The sequence below is a fragment of the Hippopotamus amphibius genome, chromosome 13 (assembly GCF_030028045.1).
Source record: "Hippopotamus amphibius kiboko isolate mHipAmp2 chromosome 13, mHipAmp2.hap2, whole genome shotgun sequence".
Taxonomy (NCBI): domain Eukaryota; kingdom Metazoa; phylum Chordata; class Mammalia; order Artiodactyla; family Hippopotamidae; genus Hippopotamus; species Hippopotamus amphibius.
Genome location: NC_080198.1, coordinates 378,412 through 399,497, shown reverse-complemented (window position 1 = coordinate 399,497; position 21,086 = coordinate 378,412). Strand labels below are relative to the sequence as shown.

Here is a 21,086-nt window from a genome sequence, read left to right as displayed (position 1 = left end):
CAAACTGTAAAATCTCCAAACCATGTTAATAGTCCCTCTGAAGTGGCAACAATTGTAACTTAAACTGATAATATTTGGATACCATTTCTTTTGTAAGCTGTAGTTTATAGCTTAAATATGAACTATATATTTATATTTCATATACTCTAACATGATTTTTTTCAGTTAAAAGTAAATAACGTAGAGAGGAGCCTCACAGCCAAAAATTTGTAAAACAAAAATAAAAATCAACGCCTGTTGAGATTTTGATTAGGACTATGGTGGCGAGTGTGTGGCCAGCTGGAAACACTGGACTTCTCTGCAGCGCCCAGTCCTCCAGCCCATGACTTAGGCCTAGTTCCCAACAGAGGTAGTACACTTCTTATCGTGGCTCGAGCGCGGGTTGGAAAAGAATTTGCAGACACAGGAAGATAGAGTTTATTAGAGAGAAGGACGCTGCAAAGACAGCGGACGCCTTCCTGGCAGACCAGGGAGAGCCGACCCCTTCGCGGGCCTGCAGCCAACTTTTATAATCCCAAGACGAAGACAGTTCCTGCTAGGAGAATGGCGTTAATCGACTGGTCAGTGTGCCATAAGGCAAAGGGTGTCGTTAGGTGATAGGCCAGGACCCTGTATGTTGAATTCCTTCCTTATGTGGGGTCCTGTTATCAGCTAGCCTAAGTCAAGAAATACAGCCTAAGTTAGGATACAGATCTTGCTGGGGGGGCGGCGGGGAGAGGCAGAGGGATGCTGTCGAGCTAACTCTGAAATTGAGTTGCTAGGCTGTAAATTAACTCTGAGTTTGGTTTAGAGCTCCACACTTTTCTGTAGACATCAAGAACGTCTTCTGTTACATTTATTCCTAGATACTTACGTATTTTTGTGTAGTTACAAATGATGTTTTTTGAAAAAAATGTCATTGTCTTTCACGCTTTGTTGCTGATACACAGAAATGCTGCTGATCTGTGTGGCTTCGCCGACTTGTGTTCAGTAATCTTGCTAAACTCGTATTTGATCATGTGTCAGCCTGTTTGGGGTCTTCTTTGTACATGTTCATGACGAGGGTTTTGCTTCCTCCTTTCGACTGTTTCCCTTTCCTCCTTTTTCTTGCACAAGGGCACGAGCCACCGCCTCCAGTGCAGTTTTAACAAGAAATGCAGGGCCAGGCGCTCCCCCTTGTTCTCAGGGTCAAAGGAAGCCTCTCAGTGCTTCGTGGTTAAAGAGTCAGATTTTCCAGGGCTTCCTAGGTGGCGCAGTGGTTAAGAATCCGCCTGCCAATGCAGAGGACATGGGTTTGATCCCTGCTCCAGGAAGATCCCACATGCCACGGAGCAACTAAGCCCGTGTGCCAAAAAAAAAAAAAAAAAAAAAAGAGTAAGGTTTTCCATAGGGCTTTGGAAGATATTCTTTTTTTTTTTTTTTTGCTGTGCACGGGCTTTCTTTTTAGTTGCGGTGAGTGGGGCCTACTCTTCGTTGTGGTGCATGGGCTCCTCATTGCCGTGGCTTCTCTTGTTGCGGAGCACGGGCTCTAGGCGCGTGGGCTTCAGTAGTTGTAGCACACGGGCTCAGTAGTTGTGGCGCACGGGCTTAGTTGCTCCGTGGCATGTGGGATCTTCCTGGACCACGGATCGAACCTGTGTCCCCTGCATTGGCATGTGGATTCTCAACCACGTTGCCACCTCGGAAGCCCCGGTAGATTTTTTTTTTTTTTTGATATTTTTAATCACACTAAAGAAATCATTTTCTATTTCATGTGCTAAATGTTTTGGGGTTGTTTTTTGTTTTTTGTTTGTGTTTGTTTTTTTGTTTTGGTTTTGGTTTTTTCATTTGTTTGTTTTAAAAGTCAGGAGTGGATGTTTAGCTGTAAGATTGTTTCTTTTGTAGCAGCTAATTTTTTTTTTCCTTTAAGCTGTTAGTGTGTTAAAAACATTGGTTTTCAAACAGTGTGTGTTGAAAACATTGGTTTTCTAATGTTCACTCAACTTTGTATTCCTGGTGTAAATCCAGCTTGGTAATGGTCCTTTTTATATATTGCTTGACTTGGTTATTTAGAATTTTTGCATCTATATTCATGAATTGTATTGGCTTATAATTTATTTTTCATATATTGAACTTTTCAGATTTTGGTATCAAAGTTATTCTAGCTCATGAAAGAAGTTTGGAATATGTTCCTTCTTTTTCTGTTCTCTGGAAGATTTATGTAATATTAGAATTAGTTCTTTGTATTTTTGATAGAATTCATTGATGCAACAACCTGGGCCTAGAATGTTCAGTGAAGATATATTCAGTTTTCTTTGACAGTCAAAGTACCTTTTAATGCTTTCTGCTTTTTTCTGTATCAACTTTTGATTTGTTATATTTTCTAGGAATTAGTCTGTTTCATCTAAGTTAGCAAATGTGTCAGTATAAAGTTGTTCACAATATCTAAAATGGTGAATTGTTTATTTTTGTAGTGAGGGATCATTTACAGGTAGTGCCTGCACAGTTCAGCTGGCTCTGACGCGTATACATGTCCGCATGATGCACGCTCCAGCGAGGCTGACAGAGCATTTCTGTGGGTCCGAAAGCTGTCTTGTGCCCCTTCCCAGCCCCTCACCCCAAACAACCTGGATCTGGTCCTGTCACCACAGACCAGATGCTCCTCTTTAGACGTCGTGGACGTGGAGCCGGGCGCACGCACTCTTGGGGTGTATGTCGCGGACGTGGAGATACGCACACACTCTTGGGGTTTATGTCGCGGACGTGGAGCCCGGTGTATGCGCTCCTGGGGTATATGTCGTAGACGTGGAGACACGCACGCGCTCCTGGGGTTTATGTTGCAGACATGGAGCCAGGTGCACATGCTCCTGGGGTTTATGTCACGGACGTGGAGACACGCACGCGCTCCTGGGGTTTATGTTGTGGACGTGGAGACACGCACGCGCTCCTGGGGTTTATGTCACAGATGTGGAGACATGCACGCGCTCCTGGGGTTTATGTCACGGACGTGGAGACACGCACGCGCTCCTGGGGTTTATGGCGCGGACGTGGAGGCACACACGCACTCCTGGGGTGTATGTCATGGATGTGGAGCTGGGTGCACGCACTCGTGGGGTTTATGTCGTGAACGTGGAGACACGCACGCGCTCCTGGGGTGTATGTCGCGGACGTGGAGCCGGGCACACGTGCTCCTGGGGTTTATGTCGCGGACGTGGAGACACACGCGCTCCTGGGGTTTATGGTGCGGATGTGGAGGCACACACGCGCTCCTGGGGTGTATGTCGCGGGTGTGGAGACACACACGCTCCTGGGGTGTATGTCGCAGACGTGGAGCCGGGCACACGCACTCCTGGGGTTTATGTCGCGGACGTGGAGACACGCACGCGCTCCTGGGGTTTATGTCACGGACGTGGAGACGCGCATGCGCTCCTGGGGTCTGGCGCAGGATCCACTCGCGTGCTGTGTGTCAGTGGCTGGTTGCTCCCAGCGTGGGAATGGTCTGACTGTCCCACGGGTTGCGCGCTTTCCCCTGGAGGGATGCCAGGCTGTTTGCAGCCGGGCCCTCGTGACGGCAACTCTGTGGTGATGTCTAGCATGAGGCCTCTGTGGACACACACTCTCCTCGCTCGTGGGTAAATGCCTTGCAGTGAAATTGCGCGGGCGTAGGGGAGTTCATGTGTTGAGCTCTCAGGGAAACTGCAGGCAGCTCCCAGGTTGCCTCGTTTTCTCTTTCCACCAGGCGCGTGGGTTGTGCTACAGCCTCACCGGCGTTTGCGGTTGTCGGCTCTTTGTTTAAGCCACTCTGGTGCGTGTGGAGTGGAATCTTGTTGCAGGTTCACCTTACGTCTTCCTGATGACCAGCGACGTTGGGCAGTTTTTCATGTGTATTTTTGGCCATTGAAGTATTTTCCCTTAGGAAGTGTTTGAAATTTTGGCCCATTTTTCGTTGGGTTATTGAACTTTTATATGAGATTGCAGGAGTTCGGTGTGTCGTGGGCAAGTTCCTTTTTCAGATGTACGTGCATGAATACTTCCTCCCCTCTAGCTGCGCATTTAGTTTTTTATGCCATCTTTTGATAAGCAATAATAGTTTTAATATTTTTTATGAAGTTCAGTTTATCAGATTTTTGTGTTATGAATAAAATTCTCTGTGTGAGAACTTCACCCAGAGGTGATAAAGATAGTCTATAGTGTCTTCCTGAAGCTTTACAGTTTTATTTTTTATGTTTAAACCTGTATTCCCTCTTGAACTAATTTTTGCTTACAGTGTGAGGCGGGAGTTGAGGGTCTTTTTCTTCCATGTTGATACCCAGAGCCATCTGTGTAAAGACTTCCTTTTGTCCATCGAATTGCTTGGTGCCTTTGTTATGGTGTGATGTTGAACTGTGGGTCTGTTTCTGTCCTCTCTGACCCGTTTTGGTCATTGAAGCTTCCTCGTAAGTGTTAAAGCATGGAGGGTAGGCTCTCCAACTTTGTGTAGGTCTTTTCCTTATGAATTTTTTTTTATTGATGTGTAGTTGATGTACAGTGTTCTGTTAGTTTCAGGTGTACAGCACAGTGATTCAGATAAGTGTGTGTGTATATATATGTATATACTTTTTCAGATTTTTTTGTAATTATAAGTAATACAGTATACTGATTATAGTTCCCTGTGCTATACAGTAGGTTCTTGTTGATTATTTTATATATAGTAGTGTGTATATGTTAACCCCAAACTGCTAATTTACCCCTCCCCCCCTTTCCCCTTTGGTAACTGTAAATTTGTTTTTGGTGTCTGTGAGTCTGTTTCTGTTTTGTGATTAAGTTCATTTGTATCACTTTTTTAGAGTCCACATATAAGTTAAGTGATATCGTGATATTTGTCTCTGTTTGATTGACTTCACTTAGTGTGATCATCTCTAGGTCCATCCATGTTGCTGCAAACGGCATGATTTCATTCTTTTCTGTGGTTAAGTAATATTTCATTGTATGTATGTACCACATTTTCTTTATCCATTCACCTGTCGGTGGACACTTAGGTTGCTTCCTCCATATAAATTTAAAAACAGCTTTCCAGGGCTTCCCTGGTGGCGCAGTGGTTAAGAATTCACCTGTCAATGCAGGGGACACAGGTTCGAGCCCTGGTCTGGGAAGATCCCACATGCCATGGCGCAACTAAGCCTGTGCACAACTACTGAGCCTGTGCTCTAGAGCCTGCGAGCCACAACTGTCGAGCCCACATGCCACAACTACTGAAGCCCATGTGCCTAGAGCCCCTGCTTTGCAGCAAGAGAAGCCACTGCAATGAGAAGCCTGTGCACCACAATGAAGAGCAGCCCCTGCTCACAGCAACTAGAGAAAGCCTGTGCACAGCAACGAAGACCCAACACAGCCAACAAATAAATGAATAAATTTACTTTAAAAAAAAAGTTGTGTAGATGATATGCATTTTTTAGATGATATATTTAAAAAAAAAATAAAAACAGCTTTCCAGTTTCTAAGAAAAAAAAAGCCTGCTGGGGTTTTGATTGAGATTGTATTACTTATATAGATGAATTTGGTAGAACTGACATCTTAACAGTATTGATTTTTTCCAGTACACGAACCTCATATATCTTTCCATTTATTTTTTTTTTTTTGCCAAGGATTCTGTTTGTTTATTTTTGGCTGCATTGGGTCTTTGTTGCTATGTGTGAGCTTTCTCTCTGTTGTGGTGCACGGGCTTCTCATTGCAGTGGCTTCTCTAGTTGCAGGGCATGGGTTCTAGGTGTGTGGGCTTCAGTAGTTGTGGCTTGCGGGCTCTAGAGCGCAGGCTCAGTAGTGGTAGCACACAGGCTTAGTTGTTCTGCGGCATGTGGGATCTTCCGGCACCAGGGATTGAACCTGTGTCCCCTGCATTGGCAGGCAGATTCTTAACTACTGCGACACCGGGGAAGTCCACATCTTTCCGTTTATTTGCAAATTCTTTAGTTTCTCTCAGTGACTTTTTACCATTTTGCCTGAGAGGTCTTTCATGTATTTGGTTAAATTTATCTCTGAGTATTTTATATTTTAAGCTATTCTAAATGATATCTTACAGTTTTAATTTTCAGTGGCTAGTAGGTAGTACATAGAAATACGAATGATTTTTGTATATTTGCCTTCTTAGGATTTGTTCCTTCTTTCCAGTCTGCGTACTTTGTATTCCTTTTTCTTGCCTTGCTACGCTGGTTAAGACGTCCACAACAGAAATCGTGGGAGTCCCCGTCTCAGGGGTGAGGCTGTCTTTCGTCACTGCTGGGATGCGAGCTCCTGGGGTTTTACAGGTGCTTTCTACCAGGCTGGGGAAGTGCGCTTTTATTCTGTGTGCTGAGGACCTTATTAAAATCCTCAAAGCGTGTTCACTTTTGTCAAGTGCTGTTCCTGCATCTGTTGGGATGATGAAGTTCCTTTTTCCTTTGTTCTGTTAACGTGATGAATTATACTGATGGGTTTTTGTAGGTTAGACCAGATCTGTGTTTGGGGACAGAGCCCACTTTCTGTGTGCTGCTCCATTGTATTTGCTGACGTGTGTTCATGAGGAGAGTTGGCTTCTGGGTTTCTTTTCTTTTCCTGCCCATGTTCGCTTTTGTGCCAGATGGTTGTGCCAGGCTCCCACAAAGGACCTGGGACCTTACAAGGCGTGGCTCCTGCCTCGTCCCAGAGGGTCTGTGTCGTTATGCTATACCTGAAGGGTCCCATAGACTCTGCCACTGAAGTCACCTGGGTTTGGAGGTAACTTACGGGAAGTTTGTGCACTGTGGATTCAGTTTTTATACTGAGTGTGGGGTGCCGAGGGCTGCCGTGACGACGCACCACTGGGTGGGGTTTCTCTTCGTTCTAGAGACCAGACTCCTGAGATCAAGGTATTAGCAGGTTGGCCTCTTCTGAAGCCTTTCTCCTTGGCGTGTAGACGGCCGCCTTCTCCCTGTGTCCTCAGGTGATCACCCCCAGTTTGTGTTCTGTGTGTCCCAAAGACCTCTTCTTACAAGAACACAAGCCTGGCTTAGGGCCACCCTAACAGCCTTGTTTTACCTAGATCACCTCTGTAAAGGCCCCATCTCCAAATACAGTCATATTCTGAGGTCCTGGGGTTAGGGCTTCGACATGAATTTGGGTGGGGGGCACCGGGCAGCCCGTGACAGGGTTATTCAGACTTGTGTGGGTGTAAGTTTGGTAAATTCTGTCTTTCAGGGAATCTATTTCATGTAAATGGTCAAATGTATCGGCATAGGGTGTTCATGATATTCTGTAATTATCCTTTTAACGTCGGAAGGACCCATCGTGACGTTTCCTCTTTCATTCCTGACCTTGACCCTTCGTTTCTGCTCTCTCTCTGGATGTAGGTTTTGTTAGCAGTTGGTCGTGACTCCTCTGCGAGGAACATCGGGCTGGAGAAGATTGGCGTCAGAGTCAGTGAGAAGTGAGTACCGGGCGTCACCACCCAGCGCTGCACAGGGCACCGTGTTTCTACACGTCATCTCCTGGAGACTCTGGTTTAATTACTAAGATGCAAAACTGTGATGCTTTACGTTTCTTTTATAACCAATTCTGTGCCAGCTCTGTATTAACCAGTTTTCTTCATTTATCAGTAACTCTTCACGTTTTCCTTAAATATCTCATGCGTTGAACAGTTATTTTTTAAAAAATTGTAGAAATGTATTCACTTGCTTTCTGTGATTTAGAATGAGTCTGTGTGTCCTTGACCAGGCAGGAGAGAAATTTCAAAGCTGTAGGTTTGACTCTAGGGGAATCTGGAGATCCCTCAGCACCCGGAAGGCAGGCCTGGGTTCGCAGCCAGAAGGGTGTTTCCACGGGGGCCGCAGACGCCCCGGGTGTTTCAGCCACTGGCCCCGTAGACGCTTGACGACAGTGGTGCAGGAGCACTTACCGGGGTCTCTCTCTGGGTCTGTCCTTTCCTGGAGGAGTCTTCCTGTATTTTCTTCCGAATGTAACAGGACTGGCAGAATCCCAGTGAACGATGTGGAGCAGACCAGCGTGCCCTACGTCTACGCCGTCGGGGACATCCTGGAGGGCAGGCCTGCGCTCACGCCCGTCGCCGTGCAGGCGGGCAAGCTGCTGGCTCGAAGGCTTTTTGGGGGCCGTTTAGAAAAGGTAAGCTTCTGACGGCCGTGTCTGAGGCAGTGTTGAAACCGCAGGTATGACTTGAGGAGAGTCCGTGCAGGTGGCGCCGCGTGCGTGCTTTGCTGGGGAAGGTTCCCCCTCAGTCGTTTGCAGTCCTCTGCCGTTTACTGACAGTTTTAAGTAAATGTCTTACGAGTATCTTACGTGCAAGGTGTCGTGCCGGGTGACACACGGGCGCCCAGGTAGGGACGTCTTGTCTTCTGATGGGAGGGGCAGGGAAACGCGCCCCGGGTGGGTGCTGCAGGGCCGCGCAGCATGGGACGGGACGGGACGGGACGGCCTCCACCCCTGCTTGGAGGGCGGGCGGGCGGCGTGTGGACGGGTCCAGCCGTCCTGCTGCTCCAGGCTCAGTGTCGGCATCCACACGGCTGACGGCGCTTCAGGCGCGTTCTGTAGCCTCCCCACCTCCCGCAGTCTCTGGTCACACGCGGGCCTCTTGCTCTGCGGGGTGGGTCTGGGGGGCCGAGGGTGGTCTCGGGAACCCCCGGCCCCGCCGCATCAGGAGAGCGGGGACCGTGCGGTGCTGGCAGCTGAGGGCGGTGGGGGAGGTGGCTGTGCGCGTTGGCGGGGGTGGGGTGGGTCAGGAGGCCCGCTGTGCCGTCCCAGACGTGACACCTGGAGCATCCCTGCGTGTGCAGGCAGTGCAGGGGCGGCACAGCTGAGAGGAGCCCGGGGGCCAGGGGGTCAGGAGTCTGTGAGGCCGCAGTAAGGGGCGTTTGTCTCCCCACATTGCATTTAGAAATGCGTCAAACTGCAGAAGGGCTAGTGACCATCACCCGTGTGGACCTCCCACCCGGGCCGCGCAGCTGTTACGGCGTGTCATTTGCTCGCCCCGTTTCCGAGGGTGCGGGTGTTCAACACACAGACTTCTTCTCTGAGCTTCTTTTTTTTTTTTTTTTTATAATTTTATTTTATTTTTTTGGGGGGTACACCAGGTTCAATCAACTGTTTTTATACACATATCCCCATATTCCCTCCCTTCCTTGACGCCCCCACCTCGATTCCCCCCCACCCTCCCTGCCCCAGTCCTCTAAGGCATCTTCCATCCTCGAGTTGGACTCCCTTTGTTATACAACAACTTCCCACTGACTATTTTACAGTTGGTAGTATATATATGTCTGTACTACTCTCCCGCTTCTTCTCAGTTTCCCCTTCACCCCCCGCCCCCTCCCATACCTCGAGTTCTCCAGACCATTCCCTGTATCTGCTTCCCTGTTCTTGTCACTGAGTTCATCAGTACCATTTTTAGATTCCGTATATGTGAGTTAGCATGCAATATTTGTCTTTCTCTTTCTGACTTACTTCACTCTACTCTGAGCTTCTTGAAGTACGTGGCAGACGTCGGTGATGCTTTGTCCCCAGATACCTTAGCACGTGTCTGCTAAGAACGCGGGTGCACCCAGCCTACCCACAGCTCGTCCCTGTGATGAGAAAGTGAACAGGGTGCGGCCACGCCCCACCCCATCGTGGGTTACCCGTGGGCACACGGCTGAGTCGCCCGGCACGCCCGGCTCTGCTGACACGGTCTCTGCTGAGGACGGAGCCCCGCCTCTGCACCTGCTTGTCTGCTTTGCCCTTCGTGGCTGACTTTGTTGGACCCAGGCTGCTTTTCTCGCAGAGTCTCATATCCTGGGTGTCTCTGGCGCTTTGCGTGAGCAGGTTCAGGTGGGATGTTTGGGGCCTGGCTTCTTCAGAAGGAACGCCGTGTGCCGTGTTTCACCACCACGTGCCCGGCACGGCTGTGCGTGGAGACCTCGTGGGCACACGGAGACGCTGGTGGGTGACAGGTGACTGGGGCCATGGCCCTTCCGGCCCTGGTGGGGGCAGGGGTGTGAACGGGCAGGGGAGCTGCCCCCTCTCCGGGGCAGGAGCACTGGGGCTGTGGGAGGCACAGCGGTGGCCTGAGGTCCTGAGCAGCGGAACATGGTGGCCGTGGGCGGAGGGGTCAGAGGACCGGGGCGCAGGGCGGGGGTGGGGCGAGGCTTGGCCCTGCTCACGTGGAGGACGGCGTTCAGGACGCGGGAAGGGCTTTGGGGGGCGGGGTCCTGCTGATCTTCCTCCCTTGGCGTGAAGCAGGAGGGACGCGCCTGCTGAGTGTGAGGCACCTCCTGAGAGCCACGGGGGCGGCTTGACGGCCGAGCGAGGAGTGCTCGCGGGCCTGGGAGGAGGCGGGGACTGCTCCGTGCAGTGGCCTGCGCGGTGCTGTGAGTTTCTGTAGCCGTGTTGGAAAAAGAAAACAAACACGTGGCTGGTCCGTGATTTGCAGGTCGTGGAACATGAGGTGTCAGGGCCTCACGTGAGGCTCAGGCTGGGGCATGGTGTCCACGTCACATGGGTGGTGCAGGGATACCCCGAGGTGTGTGATTGGCTTTTATGTAGGGAGACAAAGCAGCACCTCGCTCAGACCAGCACGTGAGCAGGTTTCTTGTGAGGATCCCACAGTTACCTGGAGGGAGAGCCAGGCTGGGGCTGGGGTCCCACTGTGGTTGGAGCTGGGGCTGGGGTCTCACTCTGGTTGTAGCTGGGGCTGGGGTCTCCCCGCGGTTGGAGCTGGGGCTGGGGTCTCACTCTGGTTGTAACTGGGGCTGGGGTCTCACCTGGTTGCAGCTTGGGCTGGGGTCCCACTATGGTTGGAGCTGGGGCTGGGGTCTCCCCGTGGTTGGAGCTGGGCTGGTCTCGAGGCCGCTCTGGGCCCTGCACAGGGTGGAATCCACAGGGCGGCCTTCCCGATTGGCCACCCCTCTGGCCAAGTGTTTCTTCCTGTCCGACTGCCGCCCCGGGGCTTCACACCGAGGGCTTCTCAGGTCACCTCTAGTCCACACCCCACAAGTGAAGAGTTTGGTGGGCGGAACTCCTCCTCCTGTGTACGTCTGTGGCAGCCGATCGCTCTCTCTGGGTTGGGGTCTCCCCGAGCTTGTGACCTGTGGGCGGGTGGGGACGGTAGTGCAGTGGGCAGGGCTGCACACGCTTCCTGTCCGCACAGTCACAGGACCCGCCCCCTCCGGGCAGGGGTGCACCTGTGCTCACACCGGCCTCCCCCGGGGAAGCACGGGGCTGCGAGGGACTGCGTGTGGGGATAGGGGTCTGCGGTCTTCCCGTGACGTCCTCTCCTGCTCTGCCCCAGGCTGCTAAGGGCCCTGAAGGGTCCCGTCTCTGGGCCCTGCCGTGTCATAGCCCCCACGCGCACGGGGCCTGGCTGGTCGCTCTGCCCAGCGGGGAGGAGGGGCTTCTCTGCTCATTCTTGCTGGGGTGTGGTCGTGTGCGTGGCTGGGGTGGCGCCGCTCCCAGTGAGATGGCCAGTGCGCGGTCCCTGCCCCGGAGCTGGGGCTCGCCGTCTGCTGGGTGACTCAGTTCCCTGCAGTGTGGTGGAGAGTCACCGACGCTGGGCCACGCGGGCTTACATTCCTCGTGCAAGTGCGCGTCGTGTGGATTTTCACTGTAAAAGCTATCACAAGATAAGAGACTGTGACTTGTCCACCTTGCAGTGTGACTACGTTAACGTCCCCACCGTGGTGTTCACGCCCCTGGAGTATGGCTGCTGCGGGTACTCGGAGGAGAAGGCCGCTCAGGTGTACCAGAAGGAGAGCCTGGAAGTAAGATGGTGTGATTGTGGCATTTCAGACCTACTATAAACGGTTTGTCTTCTCAGTCACTTTTGATTGTGTTGTTTTGCAAGTTACCGTAATGGTTATATTATAGGAAATTGTATTGCTACTTTAGGAAAATTGGAAATTAAATAATGTAAACCCTGTCTCTAGCAAACTGTAATTATTATACAGCTGGGGAAAGTAGGACACGTACTGTATCCTTAGGGCTTTGGGTTACGGTCGGTAACAGGCGTCTGCTTGAGGAAAGTTATAGTAGGCTTATTGTCTGATCTTTGGGGCTGCGGGAATGTTCGAGGACTTGGGCAGGGTTAGGAATCAGGAGTTGGGACGCCTGTCAGCCTCTCCTCCTCCTTGTTGGGGTTCACGTGTGTGCGTGTGTGTGCACACGCCTGCCGTGCAGGTCATGCTTCTGTCCCTGCAGGAACAGAAATGCACGCAGCAGCCAGAGTACAGCCTCTCCCTGCTCCGACTTTACCTGGTAGTTCTGGTCTTTGGAGGAACTGGCTGACTCACTGTTTCTCATCTCAGTTATGAATTGTGGGGGGCGTCCGCGGGTCTGGGCTGGGTCTGCGGTCCACCCCTCCCACTTGGCAGGGCGAGAGCTAGACTCAGGACCTGGCTCTGGGAGCCAGGGGAGGGGGCAGTTCCAGGGCTGTTAGCCTGCTGGGGGCCGCGGGCTCTTCAGACATGCCTCCCCTCCACCCCTCCACGCCTGTCTGGTCGTAACTGCCTCGTAAGTATTTTCTCACATCTTAATGTGGTGGGTGGTTGGAGTGGCTTTTTCTGCACCTCCTCCCCACATAGGAGGGTTGAGGGGAAATTAAAAGGGTCAGAGGATTAGAACTACTTGATGTTTTAAGCAGAGGAGTTGAAGTCTCAGCCGCTCCCTTGATTACGGGGGATCCACTGAACCACAGCACTGGGGTTCCTAGCTAAAGGCCGAATGACTTCCTGATGCTCTGCTCTGCGTTTCTGGGGTTGGGGACCAGAGTGGTGATAGATGGTGTTATTTTAGATGGTGTTTTCAATGAGAAATTTACAGGGAATCTAGAGGACGTTATGTGATCCGTGTTTATAATTCAGTCCTGGTAATAACGAACCACCCATTTGCAGTGGTGAGCTTTTTCTTGGGTCTTGGAAAAGTGATGGTAACAATTATGGATTTAACACTCAGTTCTAAGATCTTCTGAAATGAGTGAGAAATGAAGCTCGGCAGGCACGTGGGAGGGAGGCTGCAGGGGGCTGTACCCCAGATAAAGGGTGTCTCTGTGGGAAGGGTCCCTAGCTTTGGGGGTTACTTTCAGGTCTCTTTCCTAAGGCTCGTGCAGATCAACTCACCTAGTCTGTACGTTTATTTATTGCATTTTACAAGACTGAAAATTTGACCTACTAGTGTTTTTTACTGTTTCTACTATAGAGAGATTTGAGGAAGCCTCTCATAATCACACGTATAATATTGTTTAAAGTGAGGAAACGAAGGTGGAAAGAAGATGAGGGCAGAAACAGTAAGACGGCAAAGGAGGAAGCTTGATTTGTTCACAGGGTTCGTGCTGTAACGCCCTGTGCAGTTGGGTCTCTCGGGTAAGGAACGTGTATGCAGAATATTTAAAGAACTCTTACAGCTCAGCAGTGAAAAACCAAATAACCCAGTTGTTAAGAGGGCAAAGGATCTGGATAGGTGTTTCCCCAGAGAGGGTGCACAGATGGCCAGGAAGCACATGAAAGATGCTCAGTGTCGTTAGTCGTCAGGGAGACGCAGAGCAGAAGCTCGGGGAGACCCCACAGGGATGGTCTGTAAAAGTTCTCACCTTTATGTGGGTTGTCTTTTCACTTTCTTGATGATGTCCTTTGAAGCACGAAAATCTTTCATTTTGATGAAGTCCAGTATGTCTTTTTTTTCTTCTGTTGGCGCGTGTACTTTTGATGTCACTTCTGATAAATCATTGCCTAATCCAAAGTCGTGAAGATTGACGCCTATGTTTTCTTCTGAGCGTTTTACAGTTTTCAGCTCTTACATCTGGGTATGTGAGCCGTTCAGTTACTTTTTGTACACGTGAGGTAGGGGGTCCAACGTCATCCTTTTGCTGTGGATGTCCATTTTCCTGTGAAGCGCTTCTGCCTGGTAAAGGAAACACCCGATACCGATCTCGCTGCAGAGTTAACTGTAATTGGGGGGGTGGGAACGGGAGGGCAAGGGCCGGGGGAGGAGTTGGACCCCGCTCCTCCGCAGGGCAGGGCAGTCAGGAAGGCCGAGCTCAGAAGCGTCAGGCATGGGGCAAACAAGCACACGCAGGAGGTGCGGGGGGGTGTGCTGACGGAGGGCAGCGGGCACGGGCGGGGCACCTGCGCCCTCGGCAGTGGAAGCCCTGGGGCCTGACCGCCGCACCGCCAGGGACTTCCTGAGGGAGCTTCTGAGTAAGGAGGTGCTGGGAGACCAGCCCTGTTAGACAGTCAGCTGCGTCCTGTGGCTTCGGCGGTTAGACATGTGCTGTAGGCACACGGGGGCAGGAAGACCAGCGGCACAGAATTTGAAACCCAGGGTGAGCAGTCGCGTAGAATTAGTAAGTGGTAAAGGTGGTGTTTTCGGTCTGTGGGAAAGACATTCATTTAAGGCTGTTGGAGAAGGGGACAGTGTGCAGGGTCCACGCTTCACACCCACTTGAACCTGGAGGATCGGACACAAATAAAACGCAACCTTCCAAGTGCTAGGAGGAAACACGCCTGACACGCCTCTTCTCACACGCCTTCCGTGCCTCCCTTCGTGTGTGAGTGCAGGGGCTCAGGGCAGGAGAGTGTCTCTCTTCTGTTACATACACATCAAATCTAACATTTCATGTTAAATCTAGTATTTTAGTTACAAGGAGCTGTGAACTATGATGTGTTTTAAATAAAAATTTCATTTTAACTACATACGCGCTAACCACTGATACTTCATTAGCTTTTAAAATGGCTATTTCTGGACAGTGGGATTTTTTTTTCCACTTTCTTTGTGATTTTCTGCACTGTGCTTTTCTTATATAATAACATCGTATCATTGTCATAAAAACAATAAAGACAGTATTCCAACTGTAAAATACATAATCCTCTTAAAGAGCAAAGACCCAGCATGTAAACGCCTCCCCGGCAGGGGGTTGAGACAGCACGGGCTGGCCCCCCGCCCTCCGTGGGGAGCGATTAGGAGGGGGGCCGCTGGGGCCTGTAGCCGCCCTGCGGGGGGGACCGCACAGAGGGTGGCGGGGACCGTGTTCCTTATACCGTGGCTGGCTGGGCTGTCTCGTGGCGTCTGCTTTTCCTGGATTTGGTTTGAGCATGTGCCTTGCGGGCTGTGTGTGAACAGACTGAGGGCGGGGTCTAAGGCTTCATTTGCTGTCTCGGCCCCCGCCGGGCCTGTGCCTTGGCTGCCTCGGAGAGCAGCCCTCTAAGTGCTTGAGAACCAGAGTTACTTAGTAGGAGGTGTTTGGGGACTGACAGCAGAGCGAAGACAGGTCGACACGCTTTGCAGCTGGCGGTTAGGAGCTTGCCCAGATGCCCCCGTCAGATTCGTAAGCTGGGACCACGCACGTTTACATTTCTGAGAGCTGGTACAGAAACTGTCGTCTTTGTGTAATTAAGGAGCTGAGCTTGGCCTCTCTCTTGCAGGTCTACCACACTCTGTTCTGGCCTGTCGAGTGGACGGTGGCCTGCAGAGACAACAACACCTGTTACGCAAAGATAATCTGCAACAAATTCGACAACGTACGTCATACGGTTGGAAGCGGGAATGCTTTTATTCTGTTGTTTGGGTTTTTATAATCTCTTTAAAGATAGAGCTCAGGGCCAGTGGAAATCCTTCAAACTGTTACCCAGGCACCGTGTTTACAGAGGTTGGGTGGTGACTTACCTGCTCAGAATCATCACGTTGTGCCTCTCCAGAGCTGTCTGACGTGGCAGTTTAGGACTACAGGGTCTGTGAAAATTTGGGTCATCGGTGATGAGATGGAAGGTGTATGTTTGTGTGCATTTGGAAATACAGGCGTGCCTTGAAGACACTGCAGGCTTGGTTCCAGACCACTGCAATAAATCGGGTATCGCAGCACCGTGAGCCACACGGACTCCTTGGTTCCCGGTGCACGTGCAGCGTACGTTTACACCAGGCTGTAGTCTGTTACGTGTGCGATCACATTATGTCTAAACAATCAGTGTGTAAACAACTTAACTATACTTTATGCTAAAATTTCTACCCATCACCTGCGCCTTCAGCAACTAACCCTTTCGCTGGTGAGGGTCTTGCCTCGACGCCGGTGGCTGCTGACGGATCAGGCGGAGGTTGCGGAGGGTGGGGCGGCTGCGGCAATTTCTTAAAACGGATGGACGCCTCCTTCCACTAATGATGCCCCTGTAGCCGCAACGCTGTTTGAGAGCATTTCACCCACAGCAGAGCTTCCTTCAAAATCGGAGTCCGTCCTCTCAAAGCCGGCAGCTCCTTTACCCACTCGTTTGTGTCCTACGTGAAGTCCCCTGTGGTCAATGCAGCCGTCTCCACAGCCTCTCCACCAGGAGTAGATTCCACCTCCGGAAACCACTGTCCCTGCTCATCCCTGAGAAGCAGCTCCTCATCCTCCGGGTTCTGTCCTGAGACGCAGCCGTCCAGTCCCACCATCGGGCTCCACCTCTAGTTCCAGTTCTCCTGCTGTTTCCGCCACGTCTGCAGTCCTTCCTCCGCGGAGTCTCGACCCCCTCGGAGTCGTCCACAGGGGTTGGAGTCAACTTCTTCCAGGCTCCTCTTAACTTAGATACTTGACCTCTTCCCATGAGTCACAAATGTCCTTTTTCTTTCTTTTTTTTTTTTTAATTTTTATTGGCTGTTACTCACGTGTGGAGCGTGTGGAATCTTAGTTCTCCAACCAGGGATGGAACCTGCACCCCCTGCAGTGGAAGCATGGAGTCTTAACCACTGAACCACTGGGAAAGTCCCACAAATGTTCTTTTTTCTTTTCTTTTTTTTTTTTTTTAGATTTATTTATTTATTTTATTGGTCGTGTTGGGTCTTTTTTGCTGTGCACGGGCTTTCTTCAGTTGCGGTAAGTGGGGGCTACTCTTCGTTGTGGTGCACAAGCTCCTCATTGCCGTGGCTTCTCTTGTTGTGGAGCACGGGCTCTAGGTGCGTGGGCTTCAGTAGTTGCAGCACATGGGCTCAATAGTTGTGGCTCACAGGCTCTAAAGCTCAGGCTTAATAGTTGTGGCGCACGGGCTTAGTTGCTCCGCAGCATGTGGGATCTTCCTGGAGCAGGGATTGAACGCGTGTCTCCTGCATTGGCAGGCGGATTCTCAACCACTGCACCACCTAGGAAGCCCCCCACAAATGTTCTTAATGGCATCTCGAATGGTGAACCCTTTCCAGAAGGTTTTCAGTGTACTTTGCCCAAATCCATCAGAGGAGCTGCTGTCTAGGGCAGCTACAACCTACCAAAATGTATTTCTTAAAAAATAAGACTTGAAAGTCGAATGACTTCCTGATCTGTGGGCTGCAGAAAGGATGTTGTGTTGTCGCTGCCAGGCAAGAAAACATCACTGACCCCACTGTCCGCCGCCCTCAGAGCTCTCGGGGGACCAGGTGCGTTGCCAGTGAGCAGTGACATTCGGAGAGGGTCTTTTTTTCTGAGCAGGAGGTCTCAACGGTGGGCTTAAAACATTCAGTAAACCGTGCTGCAAACAGACGTGCTGTCACCCAGGCTTTGCTGCTCCATCAGCAGAGCACAAGAGTCGACCCAGCACCTCTGTGAAGGGCCCTGGGCTCTCTGGAACGGTCCACCCGTGCTGGGTTCCGCTGCACGTCTCCACCCGTGTCAGCTCCTAGCCAGGAGTCAGCCTGTCCTCTGAGGCTGTGAAGCCGGGCACTGACTTCTCTCTCGCTGTGAAGTCCTAGACGGCATCCTCTTCCACCACAGGCTGTTTCATCCACACAGCAAATCATGAGCTAGCTCAGCTGGATCTTCTGCACAACCTGCCGTGGCTTCTGCAGCACTTGCCGCTTCCACGTGCACCTCGATGTGACGGAGACGGCTCCTTTCCTTAACCTTCATGGACACGTCTGCGACCTTCACACTCCTCCTGCAGCGTCCGCACCTCTCAGCCTTCGCGGACGGAAGAGGGTTGGGCCTTGCTCTGGACGAGGCTCTGGTTTAAGGGAGTGTTGGGCTGGCTTATCTTCCATCCAGACCACTCAGCGTTCTCCACGTCAGCAACAGGCCTGTTCTGCTTTCTCACCACGCGTGTGCTCGCTGCAGGAACACTTGTAGTTTCCTCCGAGACCTTTTCCTTTGCCTTCACAGGTTGACCGTCTGGCACAAGAGGCCTAGTTTTCAGCCTGTCTTGGCTTTGTCGTGCCTTCCTCGCTAGGCTTCACCATGTCCAGCTTTTGCTTTAAAGTGAGAGATGTAGAACCGTTGCTTTCACGTGAATGTTCAGAGGCCACTGTAGGGTGATTAACTGGCCTGATTCAGTGTTGTTCTGTCCCAGGGAGGGGGGAGGCCTGGAGGGGGAGAGACGGGGAGCGGCCCGTCCGTGGCGCTCACCGTGGCACGCGGGCGTGGTTCGTGGTGCCCAGAGCAGTTACAGTAGTGGCGTCGAGACTGCTGATCACAGATGCTGCGACAAGTGTGACGATGATGAGGCATTCTGAAGTACTGTGAGAATCCCCAGAACGTGGCACAGACGACGTGAGCAGACGCTGCTGGGGAGCTTGCTGACAGGCCTGCTCGGCACGGGGTTGTCACACATCTCGTGGAGTGCGGTGCGCGAGGTCTGCCTGGAGCCTGGGTGTGGCCAGAGCCTGCAGAAGGAGATGCTCAGTTCAGGAGTGGTTCTGGCGGAGGCTTTCACTGGAGAAGCAGCGGGTGGACCCCCCACTCTGGAGGCGGGCAGGGAACCCTAACAGCCCCCCACCCTGGCCCCCGCAGTGGTGAGGGCACAGCCCCCTGTGTGGGAGACCGTGGTAGGACGTGGCTCTGCCCTCTTCAGAGGGTGTGACCTCTTTGGGTGAGACCAGATGGGAGCGCGGAGCACCCAGCCGTCCCACGCGTCCTGCTTGCGGCCGTGTGCCTCTTGTCCCCAGAGTAATGGACAGCGACAGCCGCGAGTCCCAGACAGGGCGCTCCGGGTGCGGGCGGCAGGGGCTCCCGGCCTGGGAGCTGTTCCAACCCTTGGGAAATAAGGAACCTGGGGCGGCTGTCAGGACAGGGTGGCCTTTCCAGAGGGCCGGCAGGCTGTCCGCACGCCCTGCTGCCCCAGAGCGAGCAGCTGGGGTGCGGTTGTGGGGCCGCTGAGGCCCTGGGCCGTCCCGGCCAAGGTGCGGCCTGAGGCCGTGGGCGTGTGCACCCTCTTCTGACACCTGCCCTGCCACTGCCCCCTCCCTGGCTGCCCCCACGTCCCTGCTTTGCCATCACACACTGGCCTGTTGCCCCTTTCTTTTACTTCTGTGCAAATTTCCACATCTGGAGCGTCCCCCCACCCCTCACTGTCTTCCTGAAGCCGTGATGAAAATCGTGAGCAGGCTTCCATTCCTCAGAAGCTCCTCACTTTCACTGAAAAGTGGCTGCCCCCCCCCCCCCCCGCCAGTCCCGTCTCGCGCTTGGCTGCACAGTGCACCCCTTGGAGGGTCCCCTCCACGGTGCCTGGGGACCGCGCTCAGGGGATTGTCCCCCACCACAGGCTCTTGGAGAGTGGGGAGCACAGGCTCCTGTCTCCTGGCCCGCTCTCGCTCCTCAGCTTGTGCACTTAGGCTCTGAAGCTCTGGGTGAAGAGGAGAGTGATGAGGAAGCCCGGGTGCCGGGAGTGCACAGGGCGAACCCACGTCCCCGGTGCCTGCTCGCGAGGGGACGAGAGCCGCGCCCCTGCCCCGCGTGGTCCCCGGGGTGGGGGCCGGGCAGCCCGCGTCCTGAGCCGGGAGCAGCGCCCGCTGCCTCGGGACGTAGACTTACTGCAGCGTCGGCGGGTGGTTGGCACTTGCTGTGTGGTGGTCAGGGCTGTGTCCGGTAGTGCGCAGACGTCTGCCATACTGACGCCCCCCGCCCCGGCCCCACGTGGGGGGCGCACTGCTCGCTCCGCGAGTGCAGGGTGTGCGTTCCGGGCTCACCTCCCAGGTCCTCACAGGGCGCGGTCTCGGGGACGGCGCCCTGCTCATTTCAGGGCTAGGGGTGCTTCTCTGTGGGACAGGCTGTCGGTTTCGGCTGTGAACTTGGGATAAGGCAGTTCCCGTGCAGCCCGTTAACCTGCTGGCTTCCCTTTGGAAGGATCGGGTGATCGGATTTCACATCCTCGGACCGAATGCCGGCGAGATCACCCAAGGATTCGCAGCGGCCATGAAGTGCGGGCTCACGAAGCAGCTGCTGGACGACACCATCGGGATCCACCCCACGTGCGGAGAGGTGCGGTCGCAGGAGCCCGCGCACGGGGGCTCGGTCCGTGTGGTTTGGAAAACTGTGATAAAGCGTCATGTCAGTAGATTGTGTGTTATACAGGGCGCTGTCGATGCCACGTTCAGGACGTGCTTTCTCCCTGCAGAGCTCAGGCGCCCGCTGCTAAGTGTGAATCTGTGTTTCCTTCCTGTGGGCAGGTGTTCACCACCTTGGAGGTCACCAAGTCTGCGGGGCTGGACGTCGCGCAGAAGGGCTGCTGAGGCTAAGCCGCTGCTGTCACGCTCCCTGTCCCGCTCCCGGGTCTGTGGCTCCGCGAGGACGGGAGGCGGGGGCAGCAGCGGCAGGCGGCTGACGGGGGCGGGGCAGCCACACTGCCTCCTTGACGTCTTAGCTCGGAGCCTCCAGGGGAGCTGAGACCGACCTCTTCCCGTCAGCTCCCCCGAAAGACCTTCAGTCACACGGCGCCTCTGAGTCAGCGTTCCTGGTTGCTGGTGTGTTTATCCCCTCGCTTTGTCGAGTCTTTTATGAAACTGCCTGTAAAGTGGGCATCTGGAGTGCACGAGCGCTGGTGCACCGTCTTCCCCTGTGGGCATGTGTGGACCCGCGGGCAGACGGGCCTCTCCCTCTCCTGGTTCCCGATGGTGAGCACCTGGCCGTTCTCCTCTTGGCGTCCTTGGACTGAGCGGAGTATGTCACGTCACAGAGCGATGCTTGAACGTCTCGTGTCGATCTTAAGAGTAATGTTAAAAGCGGTCAGCACTGTGTTATGTGAAATCTAAAACTGTTTAAATGGTTCCATTCTCAGTCTGTTTACTTACGGTCACGTTCAGTAAATGAGCAGGTGGTGTTAGGAGGTTCCGTGTGAGTTTGCATACCTGTCAGCATCTAAAAGGCCCTGGGGGGGTGGGTGCTGCCCGGGATCCCTCCGGGGACCTTGTTCCTTGGGAGCAGGCTTCCCACCGAGTCAGGTGTTCCAGGCAGC

General features: G+C 52.9%; 1 protein-coding gene across 5 annotated transcripts in view; it reads left to right on the top strand.

Moving 5' to 3' along the window:
* The window catches only part of TXNRD3 (thioredoxin reductase 3), a 41,490-nt gene extending 20,605 nt beyond the window's left edge, over positions 1–20,885 (top strand). For 4 of the 5 annotated variants that reach the window (XM_057706901.1, XM_057706905.1, XM_057706902.1 and 1 more), the window contains 6 exons: positions 7,302–7,378; positions 7,914–8,070; positions 11,586–11,693; positions 15,348–15,443; positions 19,979–20,113; positions 20,302–20,885. In XM_057706901.1, coding sequence (XP_057562884.1) covers positions 7,302–7,378; positions 7,914–8,070; positions 11,586–11,693; positions 15,348–15,443; positions 19,979–20,113; positions 20,302–20,364 — 636 coding nt within the window. In that variant the 3' untranslated portion in view covers positions 20,365–20,885. The remainder of the gene's footprint in view (positions 1–7,301; positions 7,379–7,913; positions 8,071–11,585; positions 11,694–15,347; positions 15,444–19,978; positions 20,114–20,301) is intronic. The other variant, XM_057706903.1, reaches the window with a different exon arrangement.
* The last annotated feature ends 201 nt before the right edge of the window (positions 20,886–21,086 follow it).